General features: G+C 49.6%; 1 protein-coding gene across 1 annotated transcript; it reads right to left on the bottom strand.

Moving 5' to 3' along the window:
• Positions 1–603: 603 nt before the first annotated feature.
• PSMD4 (proteasome 26S subunit ubiquitin receptor, non-ATPase 4) lies at positions 604–15178 on the bottom strand. The gene is made up of 10 exons (XM_083879082.1): positions 15086–15178; positions 11402–11542; positions 9955–10069; positions 9210–9296; positions 7384–7452; positions 5588–5803; positions 4718–4826; positions 3247–3378; positions 2182–2249; positions 604–891 (listed from the first exon to the last, which is right to left on the bottom strand). The coding sequence occupies exons 1-10, from the start codon at positions 15109–15111 to the stop codon at positions 712–714; spliced, it is 1143 nt and encodes a 380-aa protein (XP_083735208.1). The 5' UTR covers positions 15112–15178; the 3' UTR covers positions 604–711.
• Positions 15179–15318: the final 140 nt, after the last annotated feature.

Genomic DNA, 15318 nt, shown 5'->3' with positions numbered 1-15318 from the left:
CATCATTCCCAAAAAACATCCTTTGATTCCCAAGAAATCCCTTTGATTCCCAAAAAAATTCCTTGGTTTCCAAGAATTTCCTGCAATTTCCAAAGAAGTTGCCATGATTCCAAAAAATCCCTTGGATTCCTAAGAAATCTCTTTGATTCCCAAGAAATTTCCTTGATTTTCAAGAAATCCCTTTCAGTCCCAAGAAACTCCTTTGATTTCCAAAGAATCCCTTTGATTCTTCCCACCATTCTCAAGAATTTCCCACGATTCCCAAGAAATTCAGTTTGTTCCTGAGATTCCTTTTATTCCCAAGAAATCCCTTTTATTATTCCTGCAATGCCCAAGAAATCCCTTTGATTCCCAAGAGATTCCTTATATTCCCAAGAAAATTCTGTTGATTCCCAACGAATTCTTTTGATTCCCAAAGAATTCCTTTGATTCCCAAGAAATTAACTTTGTTCCCAAGAAATCCCGTTTATTTCCAACAAATTTGCTTTATTCCCAAGAAAATTCCTTTGTTTCCCAAGAAAATTAATTTGATTCCTTTTATTTCTGTGATTCCCAAGAAATCCCTTTAGATCCCCAAGAAAATTCTGTTTATTCCCAACAAAATCCTTTGATTCCTTTTATTTATTCAATTCCCAAGACATTCCATGGCTTCTCCATTTTCCCGCCCAGTTTTTCCTGGGGAATTTTTTCCCAGGAATTTCAGGGGGATTTTCATTTCTTCTCCTCGTCCTTCCTGTCCCTGTTGGTGTCCCTGCTGCTGTCCCTGCTGGCCTGAGACAGGGAGCCCATGGCGTTCCTGATGGCCTCGTTGTTGGGGTCCACCCCGGGCAGGTTCTCCAGGACACTCTGCAGGAACTCGGGGTCCTGCATCACGTCATAGTCGTCCTCCTCCTGCCCCAGGGGGGAAAAATGAGGATTTGGGGGGAATTCTGAGGGTTTGGGATAGTCCCGGAGAGTTTGGGATTGTCCTGGGGGGTTTGGGATCATCCCAAGGGGTTTGGGATAGTCCCGGAGAGTTTGGGATTGTCCTGGGGGGTTTGGGATCGTCCTGGGGGGGTTGGGATCATCCTGAGGGGTTTGGGATCATCCTGAGTGGTTTGGGATTGTCCCAGGGAATTTTGGGATTGTCCCGAGGGGTTTGGGATTGTCCTGGGGGGGTTGGGATTGTCTTTTGGGGGTTTGGGATCATCCTGAGGGGGTCTGGGATCGTCCCAAGGGGTTTGGGATTGTCCTGAGTGGTTTGGGGTTGTCCCAGGGAATTTTGGGATAGTCCTGAGGGGGTTTGGGATGGTCCCAAGGGATTTGGGATGGTCCTGAGGGGTTTGGGATTGTCCTGAGGGGTTTTGGGATTGTCTTAGGGGGTTTGGGATTGTCCTGGGGGATTTGGGATTCTCTTGGGGGGTTTGGGATCATCCCAGGGGGGCTTGGGATTGTCCCAGAGGGTTTGGGATTGTCCTGGGAGGTTTGGGATCATCCTGGGGAGTTTGGGATAATCCTGGGGATTTGGGATGGTCCTGGGGGTTTTGGGATTGTCCTGGGGGTTTTGGGATTGTCCCAGAGGGTTTGGGATTGTCCTGGGGGAGTTTGGGATTGTCCTGGGGAATTTGGGATCAGCCTGGGGAATTCAGGATCATCCCAAGGGATTTGGAATAATTAGGATCCACAGGAAAAATCCAGGGAATTTGGGATCATCCTGGGGATTTGGGATGGTCCCAGAGAATTTGGGATAATCAGGATCTGGAGTAAAATCCAGAGAATTTGGGATAATCTGAATTTGGGAATTTGGGATCCTCCCGGGGGATTTGGGATTGTTTGGCCTTGAGGATGATCCCATTCCCATCCTGTGGGTGGGATGGGATTTGTGGGATGGGATTTATGAGATTGATGGGATGGGATTTATGGGATTTATGGGATTTATTTATGGGATTGAAATGATGGGAATGATGGGTTGGAATGGGATTTAGGGGAATGGGATTGATGGGATTTATAGGAATGAGATTTATGGGATTTTTGGGAAGGGTATGAGGGGATTTATGGAATTTACGGGACTTATGGAATTTATGGGATGGGGTTTATGAGATTTCTGGGATTGCTGGGATTGCTAGGATGGGATTTCTGGGATTTTTGGGATCTCTGGGATCTCTGGGATGTGGCAGAAGTCCAGGATTGCCCCGGGCTGACCTTGGCAGGCTCGGAGGTGTCCATGGCAGCCCCGCTGTCCACCTCGGCCGCCTCGGCCTGGGCAAACTCTGCCACAAAAAACACATGGAAAAATCCCCTGGGATCAGCCAGGGTCACATTCCTCAGCTTTTCCCAAAGTTTTGTCCACCTCAGTTTGGGGAAATTATCCAAAACCCCAAATCTCATCTCAAAAATCCATGGAAAAAAACCCTCAAGATCTTCCTGAAGTTTTCCTGAAATTTTCCTGTGCTTTTCCTGAGTTTTCCCCAAGGTTTCCCCAAGCTTTTCCTGAGATTTCTCCTGAGGTTTTTCCCACAGTTTTCCGGAGGTTTCCCTGTGGTTTTCCCATAATTTTCCCTTAATTTTCCCAGTTTTCCCTCATTTTTCCCTCAATTTTCCCTCAGTTTTCCAACAATTTTCCCAAGTTTTTCCCTTGTTTTTCCCACACATTTCCTGCATTTTTCCCTTTAATTTTTCCCTCAGTTTCCCCTCAATTTTCCTTCAGTCTTCTGGCATTTCTCCTGCATTTTCTGCATGTTTTCCCCACATTTTTCCTCTTTTGTCCCCTCATTTTCCCCTAATTTTTCCCTAATTTCCCCGTTTTTTCCCCCACCTTTTCCCCACATTTTCCCCAGCTTTTCCTCTCTTTTTCCTCACATTTTCCCCTCACTTTTCCTCTCATTTTTCCCCTCATTTCCCCCACATTTTTCCCTAATTTTTCCCTAATTTCCCCATTTTTTCCCCCACCTTTTCCCCACATTTTCCCCAGCTTTTCCTCTTTTTCCCCACATTTTCCCCTCATTTTTCCTCTCATTTTTCCCCTCATTTCCCCCTGTTTTTTTCCCCACATTTTCCCCTACATTTTTCCCCTGCATTTTCCCTGCATTTTCCCCACATTTCCCCCTCATTTTCTCCACATTTCCCCCCTCATTTTCCCCACATTTTCCTCTCAATTTTCCCACATTTTTTTGTCACTTTTCCCGAGATTTTCCCTCACTTTCCCCTGCATTTTCCCCTCAATTTTCCCCATATCTTCCCCCCATTTTCCCCTGTTTCCCCCCTCACCAGCCCCCTGCAGGGACATCTGCATGGCGTATGCGATCTGCTCCTCCTCGCTCATGGAGCTCAGGTCGGGCAGCCCCGCGCGGCCAAACTCCGCCGGGCCCATCGTCATCTTCAGCAGCGCCTCGTCCGACTCTGCAATTAGGGGAATTTATGGGATTTAGGGGCTTTATGGGATGGACAGGGAGTCAGGGGATTTATGGGATGGACAGGGAATTCAGGGATTTATGGGATGGAAAGGGATTCAGGGAATTCAGGGATGGACAGGTGGGGCAGCCCTGAGCGGCCAAACTCCGCCGGGCCCATCGTCATCTTCAGCAGCGCCTCGTCCGACTCTGCAATTAGGGGAATTTATGGGATTTGTGGGATTTATGGGATGGACAGGGAGTCAGGGGATTCAGGGGATTCAGGGAATTCAGGGATGGACAGGTGGGACAGCCCCGAGCGGTGAAACTCCGCCGGGCCCATCGTCATCTTCAGCAGAGCCTCGTCCGACTCTGGAATTGTTTATCAGTCATTTAGGGCAATTAGGGGATGGAACAGGAATTTATGGGATTTATAGGATGGACAGGGAGTCAGGGAATTCAGGGGATTCAGGGAATTCAGGGATGGACAGGTGGGGCAGCCCCGCGCGGCCAAACTCCGCCGGGCCCATCGTCATCTTCAGCAGCGCCTCGTCCGACTCTGGAATTGTTTATCAGTCATTTAGGGCATTTAGGGGATGGACAGGGCATTTATGGGATTTATGGGATGGAAAGGGAGTCAGGGCATTTATGGGGTGGACAGGGAATTCAGGGGATTCAGGGATTTATTGGATGGACAGGTGGGGCAGCCCTGAGCGGCCAAACTCCGCCGGGCCCATCGTCATCTTCAGCAGCGCCTCGTCTGACTCTGCAATTGTTTATCAGTCATTTAGGGCAATTAGGGGATGGACAGGGCATTTATGGGATTTATGGGATGGACAGGGAATTCAGGGGATTCAGGGAAGTCAGAGAAGTCAGGGAATTCAGGGATGGACAGGTGGGGCAGCCCCGCGCGGCCAAACTCCGCCGGGCCCATCGTCATCTTCAGCAGCGCCTCGTCTGACCCTGCAAATCCAGGGCATTTAGGGGATTTATGGGATGGACAGGCGATTCAGGGGATTTATGGGATGGACAGGGGATTCAGGGGATTTATGGGATTTAGGGGATGGACAGAGAATTCAGGGATGGATAGGGAATTCATGGAATTCAGGGGATGGATAAGGAATCCCATCCCTGTCCCAGCTCCATCCCATTCCCTCATTCCCATCCCATAAATCTCAATCCCATAAATCCCCTAAACCCCTCACCATCCCCTCCGGTGGCCCCGATCCCGGCCTCAGCTGCAGAAGCTGCCGCAGCTCTCCATCCCCTCATCCCAACCCCACAAACCCCATCCTATAAACCCCATAAACCCCATCCTATAAACCCCATAAACCCTATAAACCCCTCACCATCCCCTCCGGTGGCCCCGATCCCGGCCTCGGCTGCAGAAGCTGCCGCAGCTCTCCGCGCCTCCTCCTCCTGCCGCTGCCGCTGCTCCTCCATCGACACCCGCAGGGCCTGGGGGAGAAATCACAGAATAAATCATAAAATCCATCCCAAAATCCCTAAATAAATCCCCAAATAAAGCCCCAAATAAATCCTCAAATGCCCAAATCCACATATCCCCAAAATTCCCGAAATCCCAAAATCCCCAATCCCAGAATCCTCAAATCCCCAAATAAATCCCCAAATCCCCGAATGCCTGAATCCCAAATCCACAAATCCCAAATCCCCAAAACCTAAATCCCCAAAATAAATCCCCAAATAAATCCGCAAATATATCCCCAAATGCCAAAATCCCCAAATCCCAAATCCTTAAATCCCCCAAATCCCCAATCCCACAATCCCCAAAATCTCCAAATCCACAAATCCCCAAATAAATCCCAAACAAATAATAAATAATAAATTCCAAATAAATAATTTGGGAATTCTGTGATGCTCAGCAGGGCCAGCTCGGGGTCAGCACTGGGATCCACCCCAAACTCGAAATCAGACACCCCCAGGCCCAGCATGGCCCTGCCCAGGATGGAGATATCTCTTGATTTGCGATTTTACGGGATTTTGGTGCTGGAAACACCAAATTTTGTGGGAATTTTGGGAATTCTGTGATGCTCACCAGGGCCAGCTCGGGGTCAGCGCTGGGATCCACCCCAAACTCAAAGTCTGACACCCCCAGGCCCAGCATTGCCCCACCCTCACCCACCACCATGGGTCAATCGCCCGATTCGCGATTTCGGTGCTATAAACACCCAATTTTTTTGGAATTTTGGGATCCTCACCAGGGCCAGCTCGGGGTCAGCACTGGGATCCACCCCAAACTCGAAGTCAGACGCCCCCAGGCCCAGCATGGCCCCCCCCTCCCCGGCCAGGATGGGGGAGCTGATGAGGGCGTCGGCCAGGCTGGGCCCCGGGGGAACCGTCACCAGGTGGGAGCCGCTGCCGTCCTTCCCGTTGAGCGCCGTGATGAACGCCGTCAGCTTCTCCGTGTTCGCCTCCTGGCATGGGAAAAATGGGATTTGGGAATGCTGGGGGAGGGCAGGGAGCACGGGGAGGGGACAGGGGGAAAGAGGGGGTTGGGGTTTGGGGGGTTTGTGGGGTGGGGAAGGTGGGAAAGGGCTCAGAGATCCTCAAATCCAAGGGTGAAGGAGTTGGAAAATTCCAGCTGAAAATCAAGGGGATTTTTGGGATCTGTGAGCCTGTGGGGTTTGATGTTAGAACAGTCCAAGGCATTTGGGGTTTATGGGATCATTAAATGTTGGAAAAAGGCTCTGGGGATGTGGAATTCAAGTGTCGAGGAGATGGAAAATCCCAGCGGGAAATGAAAGGTGGGAAAGGTTTGGGATCAGGGAATGGTCGGGAATTGGGTTTTTTTGGGATCTGTGACCCCATGGGATTTGGTTCTGCGGGAGGGAAAAGGGGTTTTGTGGGGTGGGGAAGGTGGGAAAGGGCTCTGGGAATGTGGAACTCAAGTGTCGAGGAGTTGGAAAATTCTCAGCGGGAAATGAGGGATGGGAAGGGTTTGGGATCCAGGGAATGGTTGGGAATTGGGGTTTTCTTTGGGACCTGTAAGCCCGTGGGATTTGGTTCTGGGGGAGATTGAAGGATTTGGGGTTTTGTGAGATTGTTAAATGCTGAGAAAGGGCTCCGAGATCCTCAAATCCAAGGGTGAAGGAGTTGGAAAATTCCAGCTGAAAATCAAGGATGGGAAAGGTCTGGGATCCAGGGAGAGGTTGTGAATTGGGATCCAGGGAGAGGTTGTGAATTTGGGTTTTTTGGGATCTGTGAGCCTGTGGGGTTTGGTGTTGGAAGACCCAAAGGACTTGGGGTTTATGGGATCGTTAAAGGGTGAGAAAGGGCTCCAAGATTGTTAAATCTAAGTGTGAAGGATGGAAAATTCCCAGCAGGAAATGAGGGATGGGAAGGGTTTGGGATCAGAGAATGGTTGGGAATTGGGGTTTTTTGGGATCTGTGAGCCTGTGGGGTTCGGCTCTGGGGAAGGGAAAAGGGATTTGGGGTTTTGGGATTTATGGGATCGTTAAATGGTGAGAAAGAGCTCCAAAATCCTCAAATCCGACTCAGAAATTCCCAAAGGGAAATGAGGGATGGGGAAGTTTTCAGATCCAGGGAAAGTCTGAGAGTTGGGATCCAGGGAAAGGTTGGGAATTTGGGTTTTTTGGGATTTAGTGCTGAGGGAGATTAAAGGATTTGGAGTTTTTTGGGGTGGTGATGGAAGGAAAGGGGCTCTGGGAATGCAGAACTCAAGTGTCGAGGAGTTGGAAGATTCCCAGCGGGAAATGAGGGATGGGAAGGGTTTGGGATCCAAGGAAAGGCTGGGAATTGGGGTTTTCCTTGGAACATTAAACTGGGAGAAATCCCCCAAAATTCTCAAGGATTGAGCTGATTCCCAAAAAAATCCATCAGGGTTTTCCAGCTCTGACAGGGAAAGTGGGAACAACTCTGGAATTTCCCCATGGAATGTGGGAATTCCCCTCTGGAATGTGGGAATTTCCCCCCTGGAATGTGGGCATTTCCCTCTGGAATGTGGGAATTCCTGGAATTCCTGGAATTCCCTCACCTCCTCCCCGAAGTTGATGATGTCCACGTTGACTTTCTCCTTCTTCAGGCGCTTGGCCAACTTCACCAGCTGGGGAAATCAGGAATTCCCCAGGATCAGAAGGGATCTGGGATCTGCCCCAGAGCCTGGAGCCCACAGGAATTTGGGATTGGGCTGCCCCAGATCCCAGAGATCCACTCCAATCCTGGGCCCAATCCTGGGCTGATCCCTGGATTTCCTGGGAGCCAATCCCAGGCTGATCCTGCACTGATCCCAGAGCCAATCCCAGATTTCCCTGGAGCCAATCCCAGAGCTGTTGATCCCATATTTCCCAGACCTGATCCCAGACCCAGTGCTGTACGCCCAGAGCAGATCCCAGAGACAATCCCATGATCCCAAACCAGATCCCACATTTCTAGACCCAACCCTGTATTCCTGGATCTGATCCCAGACTGATCCCAGCCCCAATCCCAGACTGATCCCAGCCCCAATCCCAGGCTGATCCCAGACTGATCCCAGACTGATCCCAGCCCCAATCCCAGACTGATCCCAGCCCCAATCCCAGACTGATCCCAGCCCCAATCCCAGACTGATCCCAGACTGATCCCAGACTGATCCCAGCCCCAATCCCAGACTGATCCCAGACTGATCCCAGACTGATCCCAGCCCCAATCCCAGACTGATCCCAGCCCCAATCCCAGACTGATCCCAGCCCCAATCCCAGACTGATCCCAGCCCCAATCCCAGGCTGATCCCAGCCCCAATCCCAGACTGATCCCAGACTGATCCCAGACTGATCCCAGACTGATCCCAGCCCCAATCCCAGACTGATCCCAGACTGATCCCAGACTGATCCCAGACTGATCCCAGCCCCAATCCCAGACTGATCCCAGACTGATCCCAGACTGATCCCAGCCCCAATCCCAGACTGATCCCAGCCCCAATCCCAGACTGATCCCAGCCCCAATCCCAGGCTGATCCCAGCCCCAATCCCAGACTGATCCCAGACTGATCCCAGCCCCAATCCCAGACTGATCCCAGACTGATCCCAGACTGATCCCAGACTGATCCCAGACTGATCCCAGCCCCAATCCCAGACTGATCCCAGCCCCAATCCCAGACTGATCCCAGACTGATCCCAGACTGATCCCAGACTGATCCCAGACTGATCCCAGACTGATCCCAGACTGATCCCAGCCCCAATCCCAGACTGATCCCAGCCCCAATCCCAGACTGATCCCAGCCCCAATCCCAGACTGATCCCAGCCCCAATCCCAGACTGATCCCAGACTGATCCCAGCCCCAATCCCAGACTGATCCCAGCCCCAATCCCAGACTGATCCCAGACTGATCCCAGCCCCAATCCCAGACTGATCCCAGCCCCAATCCCAGACTGATCCCAGCCCCAATCCCAGACTGATCCCAGCCCCAATCCCAGACTGATCCCAGCCCCAATCCCAGACTGATCCCAGCCCCAGTCCCAGACTGATCCCAGACTGATCCCAGCCCCAATCCCAGACTGATCCCAGCCCCAATCCCAGACTGATCCCAGCCCCAATCCCAGACTGATCCCAGCCCCAATCCCAGACTGATCCCAGCCCCAATCCCAGACTGATCCCAGACTGATCCCAGCCCCAATCCCAGACTGATCCCAGCCCCAATCCCAGACTGATCCCAGACTGATCCCAGCCCCAATCCCAGACTGATCCCAGCCCCAATCCCAGACTGATCCCAGCCCCAATCCCAGGCTGATCCCAGCCCCAATCCCAGACTGATCCCAGGTTAATCCCAGGTTAATCTCAGGTTAATCCCAGGCTGATCCCTGTCCCAGTCCTGTCCCCACTCACGTCCTTGTCACTGTCCTGCACGGGGCTGCCCACGAAGGCGATGATCCTCATCTTGTGGTTCTTGCCCTGCCGGTGCTTCAGGGCCAGCTGCGACAAAATCCCAGATTTGGGACCAAAATCCCCAAATATGAACCAAAATCCCCAAGATTTGAAACCAAAATCCCCAGATTCTGCACTAAAATCCCCAATTTGGGACCAAAATCCCCAGATTTGGGACCAAAATCCCCAAATATGAACCAAAATCCCCAGATTTGGGGCCATTCCCGGGATTTGGGGCCATTCCCAGGATTTTGGGCCAGGAATGAGGATCCCCCCCAGCCCCAGATCCCGGGATCTGCTCCAGGGGATCCAGTCTGAGGCAGAAATTCTTGGGATTTAAGTGAAATTTCCATGGATTTAGGGTGGATTTCCATGGATTTATATGAGCTTTTCATGGATTTCTGTTGGATTTCCTGGGATTTATGTGTTATTTCCATGGATTTATCTTGGAATTCCATGGATTTCTGTGAGCTTTCCATAGATTTCCCTTGGATTTCCTGGAATTTTGGTGCATCCAAATTTAAACTGGAATTCCACCGATTCACGCTCAGCTTTAAAACCTCCCCCACCATTTCCACCCCCAAAACTCACCAGAAAAACCCAAATTTCCACCAGGAAAATCCCATTTCCCACCCTCACACCCTTCAACTCCAGGAAAACACCCAGAATTCCAGGAATTCCCAGGGAATTGTGCAGGGGCACTGACGTGGGCCACGCGGATCCCGGTGCCGAAGGTGATTTTCCCCTTGGGCTGGACCGTGTGGAGCTTGGAGAGGATGCGGCCCGTGTCGGGGGTCAGCGTGGTCAGCACCTCGCAGTTACTGCGGGGAATAAATCCCGGATGGTTCACAGCAATTCCCAGCTCTTCTTCCCCCTGAATTCCCACATTTCCCCACCTCCAAAATCCCCAAAATCCCTCCCGTTCCAACTGGGAAAATCCCCAATCCCAGCTCCTTTTCCCAACAATTCCCAGTTCCTGTTCCCAACAATTCCCAGCTCTTTTTTCCCTGAATTCCCAGCTCCCGTTCCCAGCAATTCCCAGCTTTCCCCACCTCCAAAATCCCCCCAAATCCCTCCCATTCCAACTGGGAAAATTCCCAATTCCCAGCTCATTTTTCCTTGAATTCCCAGCTCCTTTTCCCAACAATTCCCATCTCCCTTTCCCAACAATTCCCATCTCCCTTTCCCAACAATTCCCAGCTCTTGTTCCCTGAATTCCCACATTTCCCCACCTCCAAAATCCCCAAAATCCCTCCCGTTCCAACTGGGAAAATTCCCAACAATTCCCAGCTCCTTTTCCCCACCTCTAAAATCCCAAAATCCCTCCCATTCCAATTGGGAAAATTCCCAACTCCAGTTCCTTTTCCCTGAATTTCCAGCTCCTTTTCCCAACAATTCCCATCTCCTTTTTCCTTGAATTCCCAGCTCTTTTTCTCAACAATTCCCAGCTCCGTTTCCCTGAATTCCCAGCCTTCCCCACCTCCAAAATCCCCAAAATCCCTCCCATTCCAACTGGGAAAATTCTCAAATCTCAGCTCCTTTTCCTTGAATTCCCATCTCCCTTTCCCAACAATTCCCAGCTCCTTTTCCCTGAATTCTCAGCTTTCCCCACCTCCAAAATCCCTCCCATTCCAACTGGGAAAATCCCCCAAATCCCAACTCCTTTTCCCAACAATTCCCAGCTCCTTTTCCCCACCTCTAAAACCCCAAAATCCCACCCATTCCAACTGGGAAAATTCCCAAATCCCCAAAATCCCTCCCATTTCAATTGGGAAAATTCCCAAAATTCCAACTCCTTTTTCCAACAATTCCCAGCTCATTTTCCCAACAATTCCCAGCTCCTGTTCCCACCAATTCCCATCTCCCTTTCCCAACAATTCCCAGCTCCTTTTTCCTTGAATTCCCAGATTTCCCCACCTCCAATGATCCCCAAATCCCTCCCATTCCAACTGGGAAAATTCCCAAAATCCCAACTCCTTTTCCCAACCATTCCCAGCTTTCCCCACCTCCAATGATCCCAAAATCCCCAAATCCCTCTCATTCCAATTGGGAAAATTCCCAGAATCCCAACCCCCTTTCCCAGCAATTCCCAGCTCTTCTCCCGCCTCCCCCGACCCCAGAATTCCCAGAACCCCCAGGATTCCCGGGATTACTTGGCCAGGGTGATGAGGCCCACGTTGTTCTCGGGGTTGCTGCGTGTTTTGGAGTGACACACGATGTTGACGGCGTCCTGCTGCGCCTGCAGCCGCGTGGGCAGGAAGTCCCCGTTCCGCATGTACTCGCTGTTGTCCACGCTGCAATTCCACAAAAAAAACTGGGAATGAACTGAGGGTATCCCAGGAAATTCCCTTCTTTGGGATAGCTAGGGTTGAGATCCTGAAAAATCGGATTTTTGGGATTTTTTGGGGGGATTTTTGGGGAAAAATGAGGTTATTTCCACATGTACTCGCTGTTATCCACGCTGCAATTCCACAAAAAAAACTGGGAATGAACTGAGGAAATTCCCTGCTTTAGGGTGGGTGGGGTGGAGGTCCTGATAATGGCATTTTTTTGGGATTTTTTTTGAATTTTTGGGGGGATTTTTAGGGATATTTTTTTGAAAAATGAGGTTATTTCCGCATCTACTCGCTGTTATCAATGCTGGAATTCAAAGGAAAAAAATCAGGAATTAACTGAGGAAATTCCCTTCTTTAGGGTGAGTGAGGTGGAGATCCTGATAATGGCATTTTTTGGGGATTTTTTGGGGGGATTTTTAGGGATTTTTTTTTGAAAAATGAGGTTATTTTCACATGTACTCGCTGTTGTCCACACTGAAATTCCACAAAAAAAAACGGGAATGAACTGAGGGTATCCCAGGAAATTCCCTGCTTTGGGATACCTAGGGTTGAGATCCTGAAAAATCGGATTTTTGGGATTTTTTGGGGGGATTTTCTGTGGGAAAATGAGGTTTATTCCCCATGTACTCGCTGTTATTGATGCTGGAATTCCAGGGAAAAAATCAGGAATTAACTGAGGAAATTCCCTTCTTTAGGATGGGTGGGGTGGAGATCCTGATAATGGCATTTTTTGGGGATTTTTGGGGGATTTTTTTAGGGAACTTTTGGGGGAAAAATGAGGTTATTTCTGCATCTACTCGCTGTTATCCACGCTGAAATTCCAGGGAAAAAATCAGGAATGAACTGAGGAAATTCCCTTCTTTAGGATGGGTGGGGTGGAGATCCTGAAAAATCTGATTTTTGGGAATTTTTTGAAAATTTTTGAGAATTTTTTTGGGAAAAGCGAGGTTATTTCCGCATGTACTCGCTGTTATCGATGCTGCAATTCCAGGGAAAAAATCAGGAATTAACTGAGGGTATCCCAAAAAATTCCCTTCTTTAAGGTGGGTGAAGTGGAGAAAAATTGGATTTTTTTTTATTTTTTTGGGGATTTTTGGGGTTTTTTGGGGATTTTTTTGGGAAAAATGAATTTATTTCTGCATGTACTCGCTGTTGTCAACACTGCAATTCCAGGGAAAAAATCAGGAATGAACTGAGGAAATTCCCTTCTTTAGGGTGAGTGAGGTGGAGATCCTGAAAATTCTGATTTTTGGGGATTTTTGGGGGGATTTTTTTGGGAAAAATGAATTTATTTCCGCATGTACTCGCTGTTATCCACGCTGAAATTCCAGGGGAAAAAATCAGGAATTAACTGAGGAAATTCCCTTCTTTAGGGTGGGTGGGGTGGAGATCCTGAAAATTCTGATTTTTGGGGATTTTGGGGGGATTTTTTAGGGAACTTTTGGGGGGAAAATGAGGTTATTTCCGCATCTACTCGCTGTTGTCAACACTGGAATTCAAAGGAAAAAAAATTGGGAATGAACTGAGGAAATTCCCTTCTTTAGGATGGGTGGGGTGGAGATCCTGATAATGGCATTTTTTGAGATTTTTTTGGGATTTTTGGGGGGATTTTTTTTTGAAAAATGAGGTTATTTTCGCATGTACTCGCTGTTATCCACGCTGGAATTCCACAAAAAAACCTGGGAATGAACTGAGGGTATCCCAGGAAATTCCCTGCTTTAGGATGGGTGGGCTTTAGCTCACTAAAATCTGCTTTATTTGGGAAAAAATAAGGTTTATTTGCTGTTATCGGCGCTGAAATTCCATGAAAAAAAATCAAGAATGGCTTGGGGGTATCCCAAAAAATTCCCTTTTTAAGGGTGGATGGGGTGGAGATCCTAAAAATGAAATTATCTTTGGAATGCTTGGGGTTGAGATCCCAAAAAATCAGATTTTTGGGGGGATTGTTTTGGGGAAAATGAGGTTATTTCCGCATGTACTCGCTGTTGTCCACGATGGAATTCCAGGGGAAAAAATTGGGAATGAACTGAGAAAATTTCCCTCTTAAGGGTGGGTAGGGTTGACATCCTGATAACTGTATTTTTTTGGAAATTTTGGAGGATTTTTTAGGGATTTTTTGGGGTAAATGAGGTTATTTCCGCATGTACTCGCTGTAATTGATGCTGAAATTCTGGGGAAAAAATTGGGAATGAACTGAGGAAATTCCCTTCTTTAGGGTGGGTGGGGTTGAGATCTTGAAAATTCTGATTTTTGGGGATTTTTTGGGGGATTTTTTTGGGAAAAATGAATTTATTTCCGCATGTACTCGCTGTTATCCACGCTGAAATTCCAGGGGAAAAAATCAGGAATTAACTGAGGAAATTCCCTTCTTTAGGGTGGGTGGCGTTGAGATCCTGAAAATTCTGATTTTTGGGGATTTTGGGGGGATTTTTTAGGGAACTTTTTGGGGGAAAATGAGGTTATTTCTGCATCTACTCGCTGTTGTCAACACTGGAATTCAAAGGAAAAAAATCGGGAATGAACTGAGGAAATTCCCTTCTTTAGGGTGGGTGGGGCGGAGATCCTGATAATGGCATTTTTTGAGATTTTTTGGGGATTTTTGGGGGGATTTTTTAGGGATTTTTTTTGAAAAATGAGGTTATTTTCACGTGTACTCGCTGTTGTCCACACTGAAATTCCACAAAAAAAACTGGGAATGAACTGAGGGTATTCCAGGAAATTCCCTGCTTTAGGGTGGGTGGGGTGGAGATCCTGATAATGGCATTTTTTTGAGATTTTTTTGGGATTTTTTGGGGAAAAATGAGGTTATTCCCCATGTACTCGCTGTTGTCGACAGTGCAATTCCAGGGAAAAAATCAGGAATTAACTGAGGAAATTCCCTGCTTTAGGATGGGTGGGGTGGAGATCCTGATAATGGCATTTTTTTGAGATTTTTTGAGATTTTTTGGGGATTTTTTTTGGGAAAAATGAGGTTATTCCCCATGTACTCGCTGTTATCGATGCTGGAATTCTGGGGAAAAACATTGGGAATGGCCCAGGGGTGTCCCTGTCCCCTCATCCCTCAGTGTCCCCTCATGTCCCTGTCTGTGCCCTCACGTCCCTCCCTGTCCCCTCATGTCCATCACTGTCCCCTCGTGTCCCTCAGAGTCCCCTCATGTCTCTCAGTGTCCCCTCATGTCCATCAGTGTCCCCTCAGTGTCCCCTCACTTCCCTCTCTGTCCCCTCACGTCCATCACTGTCCCCTCATGTTCCTCCTGTCTCCTCACGTCCATCACTGTCCCCTCATGTCCCTCAGTGTCCCCTCACGTCCCCGTGTCCCCTCAGTGTCCCCTCACGTCCCGGTCCCCCCTCAGCCCCTCAGGCCGGGCCCGCTCCGCCCCCCCGCCATGACTCAGGGAAAGCGGCCGTGCCGGGCCGGGCCGAGCCGGGGCGGGCCGGGGGCTGCCGTGGGGCTGCCGGGGGGCGGCAGGGACGGTCCCGGGGCCGGGGCGGTGCTCTCACCACACCATGGTGCTCTCCAGAACCATCTTGGCTTCTTCCTGCCTTCCCTCAGCGCCGGCCCGCTCCTCGGAAAACGCCCAACAACGCGCCCGCTGATTGGTGGAGACGCCGCAGCCAATCGGCGCGCCCCGTCTAGGCGCGGTGCCGCGCGAAGCATGCTGGGAGTTGTAGTTCTGGGCGGGGGGGAGATGACGCGCCCGGGGGACACTCAGGTGTCACCATTGTCCCCATGA

This window comes from Zosterops lateralis (assembly GCF_965231275.1).
Source record: "Zosterops lateralis genome assembly, chromosome: 27".
Lineage (NCBI taxonomy): Eukaryota > Metazoa > Chordata > Aves > Passeriformes > Zosteropidae > Zosterops > Zosterops lateralis.
Note: the sequence above shows the minus strand (reverse complement) of the source record. Positions and strands in the feature narration are given on the sequence as shown.

Excerpts from the sequence above, each read along its gene's own strand:
- PSMD4 (XM_083879082.1), bottom strand. The coding sequence starts at position 15,111 with ATGGTTCTGGAGAGCACCATGGTGTG. Across the intron at positions 9,297-9,954 it reads CCGGGATCCGCGTGGCCCAC|CTGGCCCTGAAGCACCGGCA; the intron begins GTCAGTGCCCCT and ends ATTTTGTCGCAG. Across the intron at positions 892-2,181 it reads ACACCTCCGAGCCTGCCAAG|GAGGAGGACGACTATGACGT; the intron begins GTCAGCCCGGGG and ends CCCCTGGGGCAG.